A 14,191-nucleotide genomic window follows, 5' to 3' on the forward strand; every position below is an offset into this window, starting at 1 on the left:
TTTAACCACCTATGTGCTTTTGAAAAATTGGCTGTAAATTGATTTACAGGCTTGGATAGTGCAGCTTTATTCCCAGGTTTTACTGTGGGCTTGCTCTTTATCCATTAGAACTTGGGAAGATTGGACAGGTAATAATAACTTCAAGTTAAACAATGTCTTGAATACAGTGAATATGTGTAATAACACTGATTCAAATGTGACTGTTACTCTTTTGCTACTGAGCTACCTACAGAGATCTCAATAGTGAGCTAGATGCTCATAAATTACATCTTTTTTCAGAGATGAAAGAAAAGGTCAAAAAAAGTATATGTATATTTTTCTATTTCTTCAGCTTTTCAGATAGTTTGATCTAAAATTTCTAGTGACAGTTGCTAGTATTGTATTTTCTGTGGGCTGAGGAAAGTTCTTAGCTGTTCTTTGCTACCTCCGGTAAATGATCAGCTATTCTGAGCTTTTCCCTGACTAATGTTAGTCTATTAAAATACTGTTATGAATAATTGCATTATACTGCACAGGACTGACCTTGACCTTGCAGTCAGCATAGAGTAGGACAGATTGTTTCAGCATTGCCTCACTTGTAGTCTTTCAGATTTGCAGCAAAATATAATGGCATGGGCAAGGCCCAGTTGAAGGTAGGCTTAAGAACAATCCCCTGCCCAAGGAGTTCATACTGTCTTCAGATAATGCCAAATTGTCTCTTACAGAGATCATTTTTTGCTGTCACCCTTATTTAAAACAAAACAGAACAAGTCTCGAGTGTTACTTGACTGTCTCTGTGATGCAGTAGATGCAGCAAATTCTTTTTCACCTAATATATTTTGTGAAATATAGCTGCTTTTTTTTTTTTTTTTTTCCCCCTTATCAGTTCTCCAAACGTCTTGCCTTGCTTTCCTGGAAATCAGTGTGTGAATAATATAATTATATCAATGTATGCAGCAATTTTTAGAAACACTACCATTTTTCCCATCTAATACTTCTTGTACTTCTATTTTCCTTTCTTGGTGTGATTACAAGAGTGCTGTTGCTGTTGAAATTGAGGATAAGTTTAGGTGAAATACTCATCGTATTCCTGAACAGTTCCATGCCTGTGTTTTATTAGGTAATAAACTACAAGCAGAGGGTTAGTTATTGGTATTCTCCTGCTAGCCTGCATTCAATTAATCTTTGTGAGCTGGCTTGCAGGAATAGATATTTTGTCCTGCTTAATTTGTAAACACAAGAAAGGATTATGCTTAAGGCTCACATTATAGGAGGAATGCAGATCTGTATGAATGTCACTTCTAAGTGAGCAATAAAACTGATCTGAGATTTTTCCATAGTCACTGTTATGTACATATATTTTTCTAAGCAAGGATATTCATAATGCATATTCATAATTTAAACACTTACCCCTATCTTTAGATACTTTAACCATGTTTAAAACAATAGGTGCCATACCTAATAAGACATATTTCCCACACAGTGCAGAGGCAGGTGTCGTTCTAATAGATCAGTGCTTTAAAAAAAAACCCAAAACCCACAAAAGCAAAACAACCTGAAATGACTGTTTTTACTGCTTTTATGACTGCTGCATAAGAGAAGGTAGGCTCTGAAGTTTGCACTGCAGTTTCACTGAGCCCTGGTCTTACAAAGCAGTAGAAGAAAGCATCTTCTATAATTGGTGCATCTTTATGGACAGCAATTTGGCAACAGCAGCTTTTCAGCTAGGCTGGTGTTCCATGACAATTAAAAATTTATGTTGATGCTAACACTGTTTTCTTTCCATCTTCTCCTTTGTGGTAGCACTGGTGTTCTTCTGATCATGTGGTGCTTGTCCCAAAGAGATAATTCTGCAGGAAGTGTTACTTTAAGGGGAACAGGTGGCTGGGGTAAATGCAAGTTAAAGGAAAGAATACATTTCAAATAAAGCAGACCCCAAACATTTCAGCTTTAGTAATAATTCAAAGCCACTGGCATTGTATTCATAGAGAGTTACGTGGCTTGCAGAATGCTTGAGCTCTGTAATTGCAGCTAGGAATGCTGCTTAGCAAGTACAGTGCTGCAGTGGTTATTTTTTTGAGTGGTGGCTGTTCAGCCTGGGTAAAACATTCAATAAACTGACCTCTGGTTATCAAAGGCAGGATAATTGTACCCAAGGTGTTAGATAGGGGCAAGCGTCTTGCTTCCTGGAAAAGTACAGATGGAAAAGAATATTGTACACTAAATTTGCTTTGGTATTTTCATTTTTTTTTTATTTCACCAGGAACAGTGTGGTACATGGGCCTTTGGTATGACCCTTTTTTACAATAGATGGTAGTATCAGTTTCTTGTAACATAATGGTATACTGCCCACCAGGAGTGTAGATCTAGATTCGATAGCTGACACTCTGGGTTTTTTTGTGCGACTTCTGTAGCTGACTAGCATTCTGCCTGTAGTTACTGTAGTACTTTGAAGACCACCTTTTCTTCCAGTTTCAGTACTGATAACCTAAAGGAAGGCAGCTAAATTTGCAATTTCTGTAGGCTGCAATAAACAGCTCGTAAGATCTAGCATCTTTACAATCAATGGCAGAGAGCCTGTGGGGTATTACCTAAAGTTGTTGTGAAAGCAGATAAATGATGGATCTTGCTTGCTGTATCTTTCTTTCCCATGTGAAAACCAGTATTATCTTTAATTGGGTTTTCAGATGGGTGGTCTCTGTGTGTGGCTTTGGAGGGGATGGGGTGTTGTTTTTGTTTGGCTGTTGATTTCCCATATGTGAAGATAGTTGCATAAAATTTTGGCTTAACATGCAAAACTCTTTGTTCTGTGTGTTCCCAGTCTTTGGTTTTAGTCTGGTGTTGTGCAACACTGCTTCAGATAATGAGCTTTGGTTAAAATAGAATTTTGCATATATATCGTTACTGAAGATTTCATTTGTGGACCTTTTGTAAGCTACAAAACACTCATGAGAATCACTCATGAGAAACCTTGGTCTTGTCACCAAGATTTAGCATGTGTTTTTTTATTTTTGTTTAAAACTAATCTCATAAATTGAGCTACTGAGTGGTATTGTAATATCTTTGTAGTCTTGCCAGTGCTCAGTCTTTCCTAATGGATGTAGTACCAGATAGCACTTTTGTGCTGTGTAAATTAAGCTATTGTAGTATTGTGCTAGTAGAACTGACTCTTTTTTTCTCTGCAGCTCATCTACACTGCTCTAATCACTAGATATGCCACATTTTCCGGGAAAATGGTGACTATGTAATTCAACACTGATCAGATTAAGTTCCTTTGTGGTAGATCTTCGAAAGGAGGAGTAGATTCTGGTTGCTAATATCTGTATGTTTCTTTCTTTTTAATTTCAAGCTAATATTTTTTTTTCTATTCACAGTAGAGCTCACATTAATAAAGGGAGTACAGGTTATGTGAAAAAGATTTTTGTTGCCGATAGCCTAAACTGGAAAACATCAGTCTTGCGTCTGTGCTTTGTAAAACGGGCAAGGTTTTTTTTGTGATGCTGAGACTTCTTTTTTACTAGCTTCTTAAAGAAACAAGGTTTCTGCAACCATTGACAGCCTGTCCTGCCTCCCCAGATTCTCTCCTGCCCTGAAATAACTTTGAACTCATAACAAGTTTGAAGCAAACACTGCTGAGATAATGGTCTTAAAAGTCATGAATTCCTAAATATATTCAGAAAACAGGGAGTCAGCTAAGGAAGACAGGCATCATTATTACCCCTGCAGAAATAAAAGCTGCAGTGTGTGCACCTTTGACAGAGAATAGAGGCACTGCGAATAACCCTGTGCTAGGAGAGCCTTCAGTGGAGCTCAGACCTTCTTAGGCACCACCAAATCTAAATAGCAGGAAAACACCAGGCTGTGTTAGCCCTTTTCTTCATAGGAGTATTTACTTGTCTAAAATCCATTAAGCATGCATTTTTAAAACAGCTAGCTGTAGTGTTTGGAAGCTGTTTATTGGGGTGTTGATGGTGATCCATCTTTAGCTTTGGAAAATAGCCCTTTTCACTGAAGAACCAACCACATTTGCATAGTTCATTCATCTGTACTTTTGAGCACCACCAGCTTCATTTCAGTGTGAGGTAAAACTGATTGTCGTGACACCAATGTTGAAGGAATTAGACACACTTCCTCAAAGAGAAAATCAGAATTTTTACCACTGAACTGTTTTTATATCAGACTGATTGCTATGATGGCTCATTTTCCTCGTATGAGATTTCAATCAAAAGCTAGTTACCATTTTTATGTGCATATAGAGTATGTTTGCCAAATCATGTGTCTTATAGGACGTGTAAAACCCAGAGCAAAAGTCTTTTGACTATTATGTTAGCTGATCCAAAACATTTTACTTTGTTATTGCTTCACCAAGCATGGGAATACTTGCAAATCATCTGTGCCAGCTGCCTAAGCAAATATGATCTACCTCTGACACTGCCCAGCGGACATCTGCATTTTGACAAACCAGAGCTATATTCCTTAGCATTTATATTATTTTGGAGTGAAGTCATGACAAATATCATAGAATGGTTTGGGTTGGAAGGGACTTTAAAGATCATCTAGTTTCAACCCCCCTGCCATGAGTAGGGACATCTTTTACTAGACCAGGTTGTTCAAAGTCCCATCCAACCTGGCCTTGAATATTTCCAGGTGTGGGGCATCCACAGCTTCTCTGGGTAACCTCACTCTCATAGTGAAGAAGTGGCATTTGTCAGCCAAGCCTTACCTAAGAAGCGATAACTAACAGCTAATAATTCCAGAGGTAGACCATAGCCAAAGTGAGCACTGTTGAGGTATAGCTTAACAAAAAAAAATAAAGGGGTGAAAAAAAAAGTGCATTGTAACTATTAAATTAAGCTTTTGCTTTCTGAAGGTCCCTTAAGATTACTTTTTGTTCTCTTTGCGTAACTTCTTGGATTTTGCATTGCAGCTACAGAAACTATGATAAAATTAGAAATACCAAGTTGTCATCTCTCCTCGTGCTGTAATGAGATAGTGCCCATCCTAGACAGTCTTAATGCAAATGTGAAGGAGCTCTTGGTGATATATTTACATGAAGTCTCCAGATGTCTGGAATTGTGTATAAAAATCTACATTTGCTAATCTCTTAGGCATTGTAGAAGGCATTTTCTATAAATGAATTTATGAGAAATAGGGGAAAATGGAATTTGTTGAACTAGTCTTTCTCTAGTATTGCAACAGTTAGAAAGATGCTTCTTGGGCATGTAGGAGGCAAAGTTCATTTAAATTGCTTTCTAAACATTAGATTATTGGTGTATTTTTGCACATTTTCAAGGGCAATTCCTGTGTGTTGTAGGCGGCATTTGTATCTTTTTTTTTTTTTTAGAAAGAAATATAAAAAATACATTATTCTTAAAAAACCTGCCTACATAATTGTGGTCATGACATCTTAAACTGCAGTTCCTCAAATATTTGAAGTTAACTTATGTCTTGCATTTTTTCAGCGCTTATGGACTGTCTCGCTAACCTGCAAGCTCCTTAAGCTGTAGCAGGCCTGAAATAACTGGATATTTGTGCATTTGGTTGAATATTTCAGTCTATACATAGGTTCTCTATGCTTTTTTAATATTTATTTTGAAAATTTTCCTTAAAAACCCATAAATCTTTCAGAGGAAATTAAAATAAGAGAAAGACTTCTGGATAACTGTAATAAGAGCTGATAATTAAAATGACATTAAATATTATTAATAATTTTTCAGAACCTCATCACACTAAACAGATTAAAATCTCAAAATATTTTGGATAAATGGGTTTGAATTGTGTCCTGTGCTTGAATATTGCAATTGGCAGGCATTTGATATTTTTCAACCCCACTGATTACATCATAGTAATGTTTGAGGGTGGTTTTTTCTTTTGGGAGGAAAAGGAAGAACTACAAGCGTGCCATAGTGTACTTCTGTAGCTCTTTCACTTCTCAGAAGTGCCCAAGTTAATAAACCATAGGAAGAGGAGCATTGATTTAACTATCACTCGCATTTGAAAAACATGTTTAGAAATAATAATTATTTAAATTTTACTTTGGAGTTGTAAGGTGACAAATGTTCTATGAATCTAACCAGTTTAACCTCTAATAAAACAAACTGTTGTTGACTTTAAAATCTTCTGTACTGCTAATGTGTTTTTTCTATCAATTCCTTTCTTAATTGATCACTCTGTTTACCCCTGCCTCCCATGGCAGACTTTTCACTGTAAAAGGACCAATCTGTCTAAGGTAGAGAAATTGAATTTCTATGTATTGATTGCCTTGTGTGCATGTAGTTAACTTGCAGAGGCTATGCTAATCATTTATCTGTCTTGTTTAACTTTACTTTTTAAATATTCTTTTTTCCCCCCAGAAATTAATTTGTTTTTCTGTTTGTACTTGTGCCAGACAGCATGATATCCAATTTGTAACCCTCATGAAGCAAATATTGTCTGTTACTGTAGAAAGTAGTTTTATAAAACTCTTGATTTGTACCATTGTTACAATGTTGTAAACAAAGACTGAATTGCATCATATCTTCCTATTTTTTGTGATACTCAGGAATTAACCTTTTTATTGTGTTCTCTTTTATTTTTGGTTTTGTTTTTTTAAAATCAGGCTAGAATTTGAGAGACAACAACGAGAGGAGCTTGAAAAATTAGAAAGTAAAAGGTAAGATTCTCTGTGGTCTTTGTGTGGGTGTGTGTATATATATACACACATGTCGTAGACTCATTTAAAGCATTAATTTGGAATCATGGTGTTATTTATAATGCAGAGGATCCTGACATAATTTTGTTTTGTCTTCTATGAAGATTTTGTTTATTTTCTTGAACTCTTCATTCTTACTGATTACTAACAGACAGAGACGCTGAACTGTGGCTGACTGTAATCTTTAGCAAAGAAAATATCAAACACAAAGGTATGAGGATGATAGATTATACAAGTGTAATATATTACTCTTGCATGTAATTTTCATGGTATTATTTTAAAAGATGGCAAATTATATTATTTGTTTGGAGTTTTTTATCCTTTAGTTGCCTTTGGCTTGAATCGTGATTGGAAAAACTCACATTATAAGCTCTGCTTCTCTTAAAACTGTAGTGCTAGTATGGGCATACCAGTCATATTTACCAGAACATTATTTCAAAATCAGTTTGAAGGACAAACAAAAGTATTGTTGTCAGCTGGCAGACTGAGCTGACTGTTCTGGCTCATCATACCTGCTAAGATTTTAGAAGTAATAGCTCTCACCTTGTTGCAGATCACAGCATTGATTAGATTCATAAGCTGAAAAGGCAATTTCTGCCAACTCAGCTTTAGACTGCAAGAGCTGTTTATGTAGTTGGACTAAGGTAAGTAAACTCAGAAAAACCCTGAAACTCTGAAGCATTAGATGAAGTTATTCAGAAAAAGATGCAACAGAATCACTGATATTTGTACTCTTTGATATATTGATAGGATTTGAATTCAGATTGTGCTGAAGTTTCTATGGTTGTGTTTTAATTTATCTAACTTCTTGCAAAGTAACCAACCACCTTGAGATTGTCTTTACATCTATTCAAGTGATTGTATCATAATACAATGATATAATAGATAATGGTGACCTTCAAGTCTCAGTCTGTCCTCATTTGGAATGCACTAGAACCTTTAAAAGAGATTGCACAGGAGACAATAATTTGTCCTAAAGTAATTCCTCTCTCAAATACGTCTCTTCCTAATCTTATAATCCTGTTTATTCAGTTAGGTTCACCTAAAGAGAAGACATTGTTTTAATTCATCTGTTGGCTTAAATTTGGTGAGGCAAATTTCTAATCAAGTCCTTTTATACAAGTTTGTGTATATGAGGATGTATGTGTATATATATAAATATATATATTTAGTCTTTACTGAGTGCATGGATGAGTTCTATCAATATTTTTATTGGAATTACCAGAACTGATGCACTCTAATTTTCTACTAACATAAGTGCTATACAATATGTCTTCCTATAACTTCAGATATCCATAACTTTTTATGTTGAAATAGACTATATGAATCTCTTTACCCTTTGTCTCATGCATTGAGTCACTTCCAAGCAATACAAGATCTTAACCTGTGGCAGACCAAAACTATTAAAAAAAGAAACCATTACATATACTGCAAAATCCTTGTCCAAACCTTTTTAACTTCTAAGTTGACATGTTGTCTTTTGGAAAAAAAATGGAAAGTTTGAAATATTGCATATAAATGTTTTACTGTAGGAAACAAATAGAAGAGATGGAAGAAAAACAAAGATCTGACAAAGCAGAACTTGTAAGAATGCAGCAAGAGGTAGAGTCACAGCGCAAAGAGACAGAAATAGTACAGCTGCAAATTCGAAAACAGGAAGAGAGTCTGAAACGGAGAAGTGTGCACATTGAGAGCAGGCTAAAGGATTTGCTGGCTGAAAAAGAAAAATTTGAAGAAGAGAGATTACGGGAACAACAGGAGATAGAGCTTCAAAAGAAAAAGCAGCAGGAAGAAATTTTTGCCCGGGTCAAAGAGGAGTTGCAGCGACTACAAGAACTTAATCATAATGAAAAAGCAGAGAAAATGCAGATTTTTCGTGAACTAGAAAAACTGAAAAAGGAAAAAGATGAACAGTATATTAAGCTGGAATCAGAAAAAAGGAGACTTGAAGAACAAGAAAGGGAGCAGGTGATGCTGGTAGCTCATCTAGAAGAACAGCTTCGAGAGAAGCAGGTCATGATAGAGCTCCTGAAGAGAGGGGATGTACAAAGAGTTGAAGAAGAGAAAAGAGATCTTGAAGATATTAGAGAATCTCTTTTGAAAATCAAGGAAGCCCGATCTGAAGGTGATGAAAACCTTGAAGAGTTAGAAAAAGCACAGCATGATTTCGTAGAGTTTAAGAGGAAACAATTGGAACAGTTGACTATTTTGCAAAAAGATTTAGTTAAACAAATGGATCACCTAGAAAAGGAAATATCAGATGAAAAAAGAGCTCTGGACCACTTAAAATTTGTACATGAAGAACATACAAATCCCAAGGGAGATGATGAAAACTTTGTGGATGCTGTACTCAAGGCTGAAGAATCTGACAAGATAAAGCCAGCAGAGTACAGGTTCCAATCTAAAGTACGTCAGCTTGAGTACCTGAAGAGTAATCATTTGCCAGCTCTGCTGGAAGAGAAACAAAGAGCTTCTGAAGTCCTTGATAGGGGCTTGTTAGGGTTAGATAATACTCTCTATCAAATAGAGAAAGAAATAGAAGAAAAAGAAGAGCAGCTTGCCCAGTATAGAGCTAGCACAAATCAGCTGCAGCAGCTTCAAGAAACCTTTGAATTCACAGCCAATGTAGCTCGTCAGGAAGAAAAGGTCCGGAAAAAGGAAAAAGAAATCCTTGAATCAAGGGAAAAACAGCAGAGAGAGGCACTGGAACAAGCTGTTGCTAAGTTAGAAAGGAGGCACTCTGCTTTGCAACGTCGTTCGACAATAGACTTCGAAATTGAAGAGCAGAAACAGAAACTTGCCACCTTGAACAACAGCTGCAGCGAGCAGGCAGGTCTGCAGGCTAGTTTAGAAGCTGAGCAGAAAGCCCTCGAACAAGACCGAGAACGGTAAGTGTTGTGGTACCTTCCATTTATTAGAACCTATCCACAAAAAGTGAATTGTTTTATACCTTATATGCTGAGAGAGTGATTGTTCTGTGTCCTTGAGTTTCTTGATGAGTTTCAAGTAGTTTACCCAGAATTGAAATTCTGTGTTGCTTTTTAAAGGATTCATGCTCACTTATTAATTTCTGTTGTTTTCGGATACTTATCCCAACCTCAGCAGTATAGTATTTGCATTAGCCATCACAGTACTTAAATAATTGTTTTAGAGAGCTTATTCAACCTTATGTTCTGCCCTTACATAAACATGTACCATCTAACAACTTTTTTCTTAAAATGTTAATGTATAACATTTTGTTTCTTTATTGGTGATAAGCTAGATGTTTGTTTAAGATTTGGAGACTGATAGTTACAGTAGACTGCCAACTGTCCTCTCAACTGATGTACTGAACAGTTCTGGTATTCAAAGTAAACAGGTGTAATGTTTAAGTTTTTGTTATTGGTTTCAGGGCTAAATAAAATACACCAGCCATATATCCTTGTAAAACTTGATAGCGGTTTTTGAGATTATTAGAAAATATACAGAGGCATTAATACAGCCCAATATGATGACAAACCCTTTTAGGTACGGAAGGAATGTCATCAGTTATACACATGATACTTGGTAGCATAACATTCAGCATAAGTATGGGAGGCTCAGAGAAAAGTGATTCAGGTAAGGATGGATCTTTCTGTGTGGAAGGAAGAAGAGGAAGAAGTCTTTTGTTTTATTTTTGGCCTGAGGAAAAATCCACTGGGATTAAGGTATTTAACCCAGGCAGGATGCAAAAAGTGCAGAATTGCCATTTTTAAATGTGTTGTCTGATTTACTAATGTTATAGCTTTAAAACCTGTGATTATTGGTGAAACAATGAATTTTTTTTCTTGAGGTAGCATTTATTTGTTTTTTAGTATTCCATTAATTATCTAACTCCTCTTTCATAAGCCCTTCAAGTAGATGCTTGTTAAGAAAAATTACCTGAAAAAAGAAATTTCCCTATAGCCAAATTGAAGAGCTCTTCTGTATCCTTTTTCTTTCAAACCGTTACCAGAAGATAATAGTTCCTTTCTCAACACTGTATAGAGGTCACTTTTTCAACATTTAGAGCTACATTGTGTGGTTTTTAGTTAAGCATTTTCAATACGGATTTATCATTTTTTTGTGGGTATTGCCATTATTTTCATAATTGTCTTGAACACAAAATTTCATTTTCTACATGAAGCATCTCGCCTGATTAAAGTAAGGTATAAAACACTTGAGGCTCCACAAAAATAGACAGCTTAGCCCTCAAGAGATTGCTGGGTTGTGTGACAAGTGAAAAAAATATGTTGTCAGCTACAAGACTGAGGTTTGGAAAAGATACCAAGGAATTGAAAAGGTCTCTCCTTTTTTTATTCTTCCTTGTTTTTCTTGTTTACTTTGAAGTCCGCTTGAACAAGCTAAATGAAACTTTGAACTCTTTCAGTGAATATCCCAGGGGCCTGAAAGTTTTTCTAAATGTCGAGTTAGAAGAAAAATCATAAGATACATAATAGTATGTTAAATATTACAGGCTACGTAATTGCTCTTGTGTTTGAATTTACACTTCACAGTACACAATGTCTTGGGTGCTATAGTAAGCATATGAATTGTATATGTTTCTTGCTGTTCATCTTGATACTGTTATGTGATCATGTGCTCTGGTTCAGATCAGTGTTAATTCTCTGAAAATGTTCAAATGCAATATTCATTTGAAATGCTGTATGAGTGCAAGTCCATCGAACCGGCTAAAATGTTGTGGTTCCCCCCCCCCCCCCCCCCCCGCCCCAGTTTGACTAACATGTTAGCTCAAATTCTTTCACCTACAAGGATGACCCACAAAACGATAATTTGAAGTTAACTTATACTGGAATAATGCGTCATTGTTTTTTTCTTTACTGGCAGAGGTTTGTGGCGATAGAATAAACATAAAGCAACTTCAGTCATCTTTGTGACAATGGGATGTTATCGCTCAAGAGTGGCAAGGTGCAGTTTAGTGTACTTACTGGTGAATGTATCACATGGCTGGATAAGTTTATAGCTATAGGAAGTGATACCTTTTGATAGTAGAATGTTTACAAATCAAGAGATAAGCTTTGTTCCTTTAATGTAATTCTGATTTTTGTGGTTAAATCGATTTTTCCATAGATGCAAATGCTCTCCTACATCCATCTGCCATCTCCCATCCACTTTCCCTCAGGATGCAAATTGTTTTGCTGCTAATCAAAAGAAACAGATGGCTTCTGGCAGTGCTGCAAAAAGTACTCTAAAAATGAAGTAACAATTCAGCCTGCTTTACTCCAGCCTAAGCCTCAGCATTCGTCATCTATTTAATTTTCTGTTTTAACCTCCAGGATGGAATAAGTAGTTGCAGCATTGTACTTCAATTTAGATATATGCAATTGTAGGATAAATGGTAGAATCCTGACTTTGCATAGTTTCCCCTGCTTTTGCAGGAACTTCTTTTCTTTTATGCTTTAATTTTCAAGTAACCTCTAGAAAAACAATTACCTCTGGAGACAAAATTGCTAATGTAAATAGGGAAGATTATTACTGTGTTACTAATCTAATCTCAGCTACATTACAAGCAAAAAGTGTGTATTGCAGATTACTATGTTACAACGTAGTTTAATTTGACTAAGTGGTAAATATTGCAAAAAGCGCTTCTTATTTTCTACTAGATGCCTCAGGCATTTTCAGTCACAAATACGGTATCCAATTTTACATATTCTGTTCTGTGCATAAATCTGGCTGATATGAAATTTATTAAAGAAAATGAGGACGTTTCAATTTCAAAAGGTGATTTATTAGGTATGTAGAAAATAAATATTAGATGTTTTATTTTGTAAGTAAAATTTCAAAAATATGTATACAGACAGAAGGAATAACTGGAAAATAAGATTTTTATATATAGTACACAATTTAAAGATTTTCTTATGGATATGTTTTGCCATATCGTTGGTTTAGGTTGTCTTTGGTTTTTTGGATTAGTGCTGTATTTTGAGGTTTTAATTTTTTTCCCCCCATTTATTAATTTACTTCACACTGGAAGCTAATAACTGAGATCATCGATGGAGTTCTGTAGTGAGGAAAGTTTATAAAGTGATCCTAATAGATAGGTTAAGTCTTATGAATTCATATTTAATGTGCTGAGTTAGATACTTTTTGCACTGGAAGATATTGAAGTTGCTTTATTCAACTTAATACTGCTGTTGTAGTGTGCTTCTGAGCTGTCTCTATTTTACTACCTAAATATGCTTAAAGAAAAGTTATGGTTTTTATATTTTCGTAAATATTAATATCTACAATCTCACATGTATGTATCCCAGTGTAAGTACAGTACTTCCTATAACAACTATGGGAAACAACTCCAAAGCAAAGCAAATCACATTTTAAGATCTCTTTATAGCCTGGACCAGGAAATTCAGCAGCTGAAGCAAAAAATATACGAGGGTGATGGTGGTCAGAAAGGAAATCATGGAACATTAGAAGAGAAACTTTCCCATACCGCTTCCCCTACCAGTCCAACAAACCCACAGCCACCTGCTGCTCCACTAGTTGATGATAGGTGGGTAACCTGCATTTCTGCAATATTTTTATATGAATGCAAACAATAGCTTTAGAAAACAAGTATTTTGAAAGGTTGTTCTGCCAGGGTTGGGTTCTAATTAAGTACTGTAATTGTACTTAAAGACTAGTCTGGAAATAAAATTAATTTGCTATATTTTACTTCAAATAATCAACAGGCTAATCTGTTGCTCCTGTGCACTCTGTTTTAGAATAGAGGTTTGTAAAACTGTGTAGGCTTAAATGTTTTTGTTAAACTGTTTTTGTGTTTTCACTTACTTGTCTATATGGTACTGCTTTATATACACTTAAAGCAACAAAGAAAATTAAATTGTCTTGAGCCTTTTTTAACAGGGCAGCTGCATGGTATAATTTAAAATCTATTTCCTCTCTGTTCCTTTTACGCTTAGACATGTAGTTGTTAGTATCAACTCTTGGAACATTCCATTTGAAGATCAAACCTCTGTTAGCCTGAGTTGCCAGTTGCCAATATCGCAGTAGTGATAAAAGTAAACCACTAAGTAACTAAAGATGCAACCCCAGTGTGCTGGTTTTGGCTGAGAAGGGGTTAATTCTCTTTACTGTAGTGCCTGTGGTGGTAGGGGACATTTCCAGCTTCCCGTGCTCTGCCATGTGGCCGGGAGGTGCAGGGCCACAGCCGGGGCGACTGACCCCAGCTGGCCAATGGGATGTTCATTCCATACCATGTGATGCCATGACCAGTATATTAACGGGGGCAGTGGGTGCGCGGGGGGGGGGCAGTTGCGGCTCGGGGACTGGCGGCGCGGGGGCAGCGGGCGGCAGCATCACGTGTGGTTTGTTTTGGTGGTTCATTCCCCTTCCTCCCCCTCCCCGCCCCGGGTTTCATGCCTGTCATTGTTTTCCTTTCCATTGCATTTTTGTTGTTGTTGTTTTATTTCAATTATTAAACTGTTCTTATCTCGACCCACAAGCGTTACCCTTCTGCTTCTCTCCCCTGTCCCACCGATGGGGGAGTGAGCAAGCGGCTGTGTG

The 14,191-nt window shown here is 36.3% G+C and overlaps 1 protein-coding gene across 3 annotated transcripts in view; it reads left to right on the forward strand.

The window, feature by feature from the left end:
• Positions 1-14,191, forward strand: part of KIF16B (kinesin family member 16B) — a 220,564-nt gene that overhangs the window by 71,746 nt on the left and 134,627 nt on the right. For 2 of the 3 annotated variants that reach the window (XM_064446735.1, XM_064446736.1), the window contains exons 18-20: positions 6,578-6,631; positions 8,203-9,558; positions 13,008-13,178. In XM_064446735.1, the coding sequence (XP_064302805.1) occupies positions 6,578-6,631; positions 8,203-9,558; positions 13,008-13,178 (1,581 nt within the window). The remainder of the gene's footprint in view (positions 1-6,577; positions 6,632-8,202; positions 9,559-13,007; positions 13,179-14,191) is intronic. The other variant, XM_064446734.1, reaches the window with a different exon arrangement.

This window comes from Phalacrocorax carbo, chromosome 3 (genome assembly GCF_963921805.1).
Source record: "Phalacrocorax carbo chromosome 3, bPhaCar2.1, whole genome shotgun sequence".
In the NCBI taxonomy this organism is placed as follows: domain Eukaryota; kingdom Metazoa; phylum Chordata; class Aves; order Suliformes; family Phalacrocoracidae; genus Phalacrocorax; species Phalacrocorax carbo.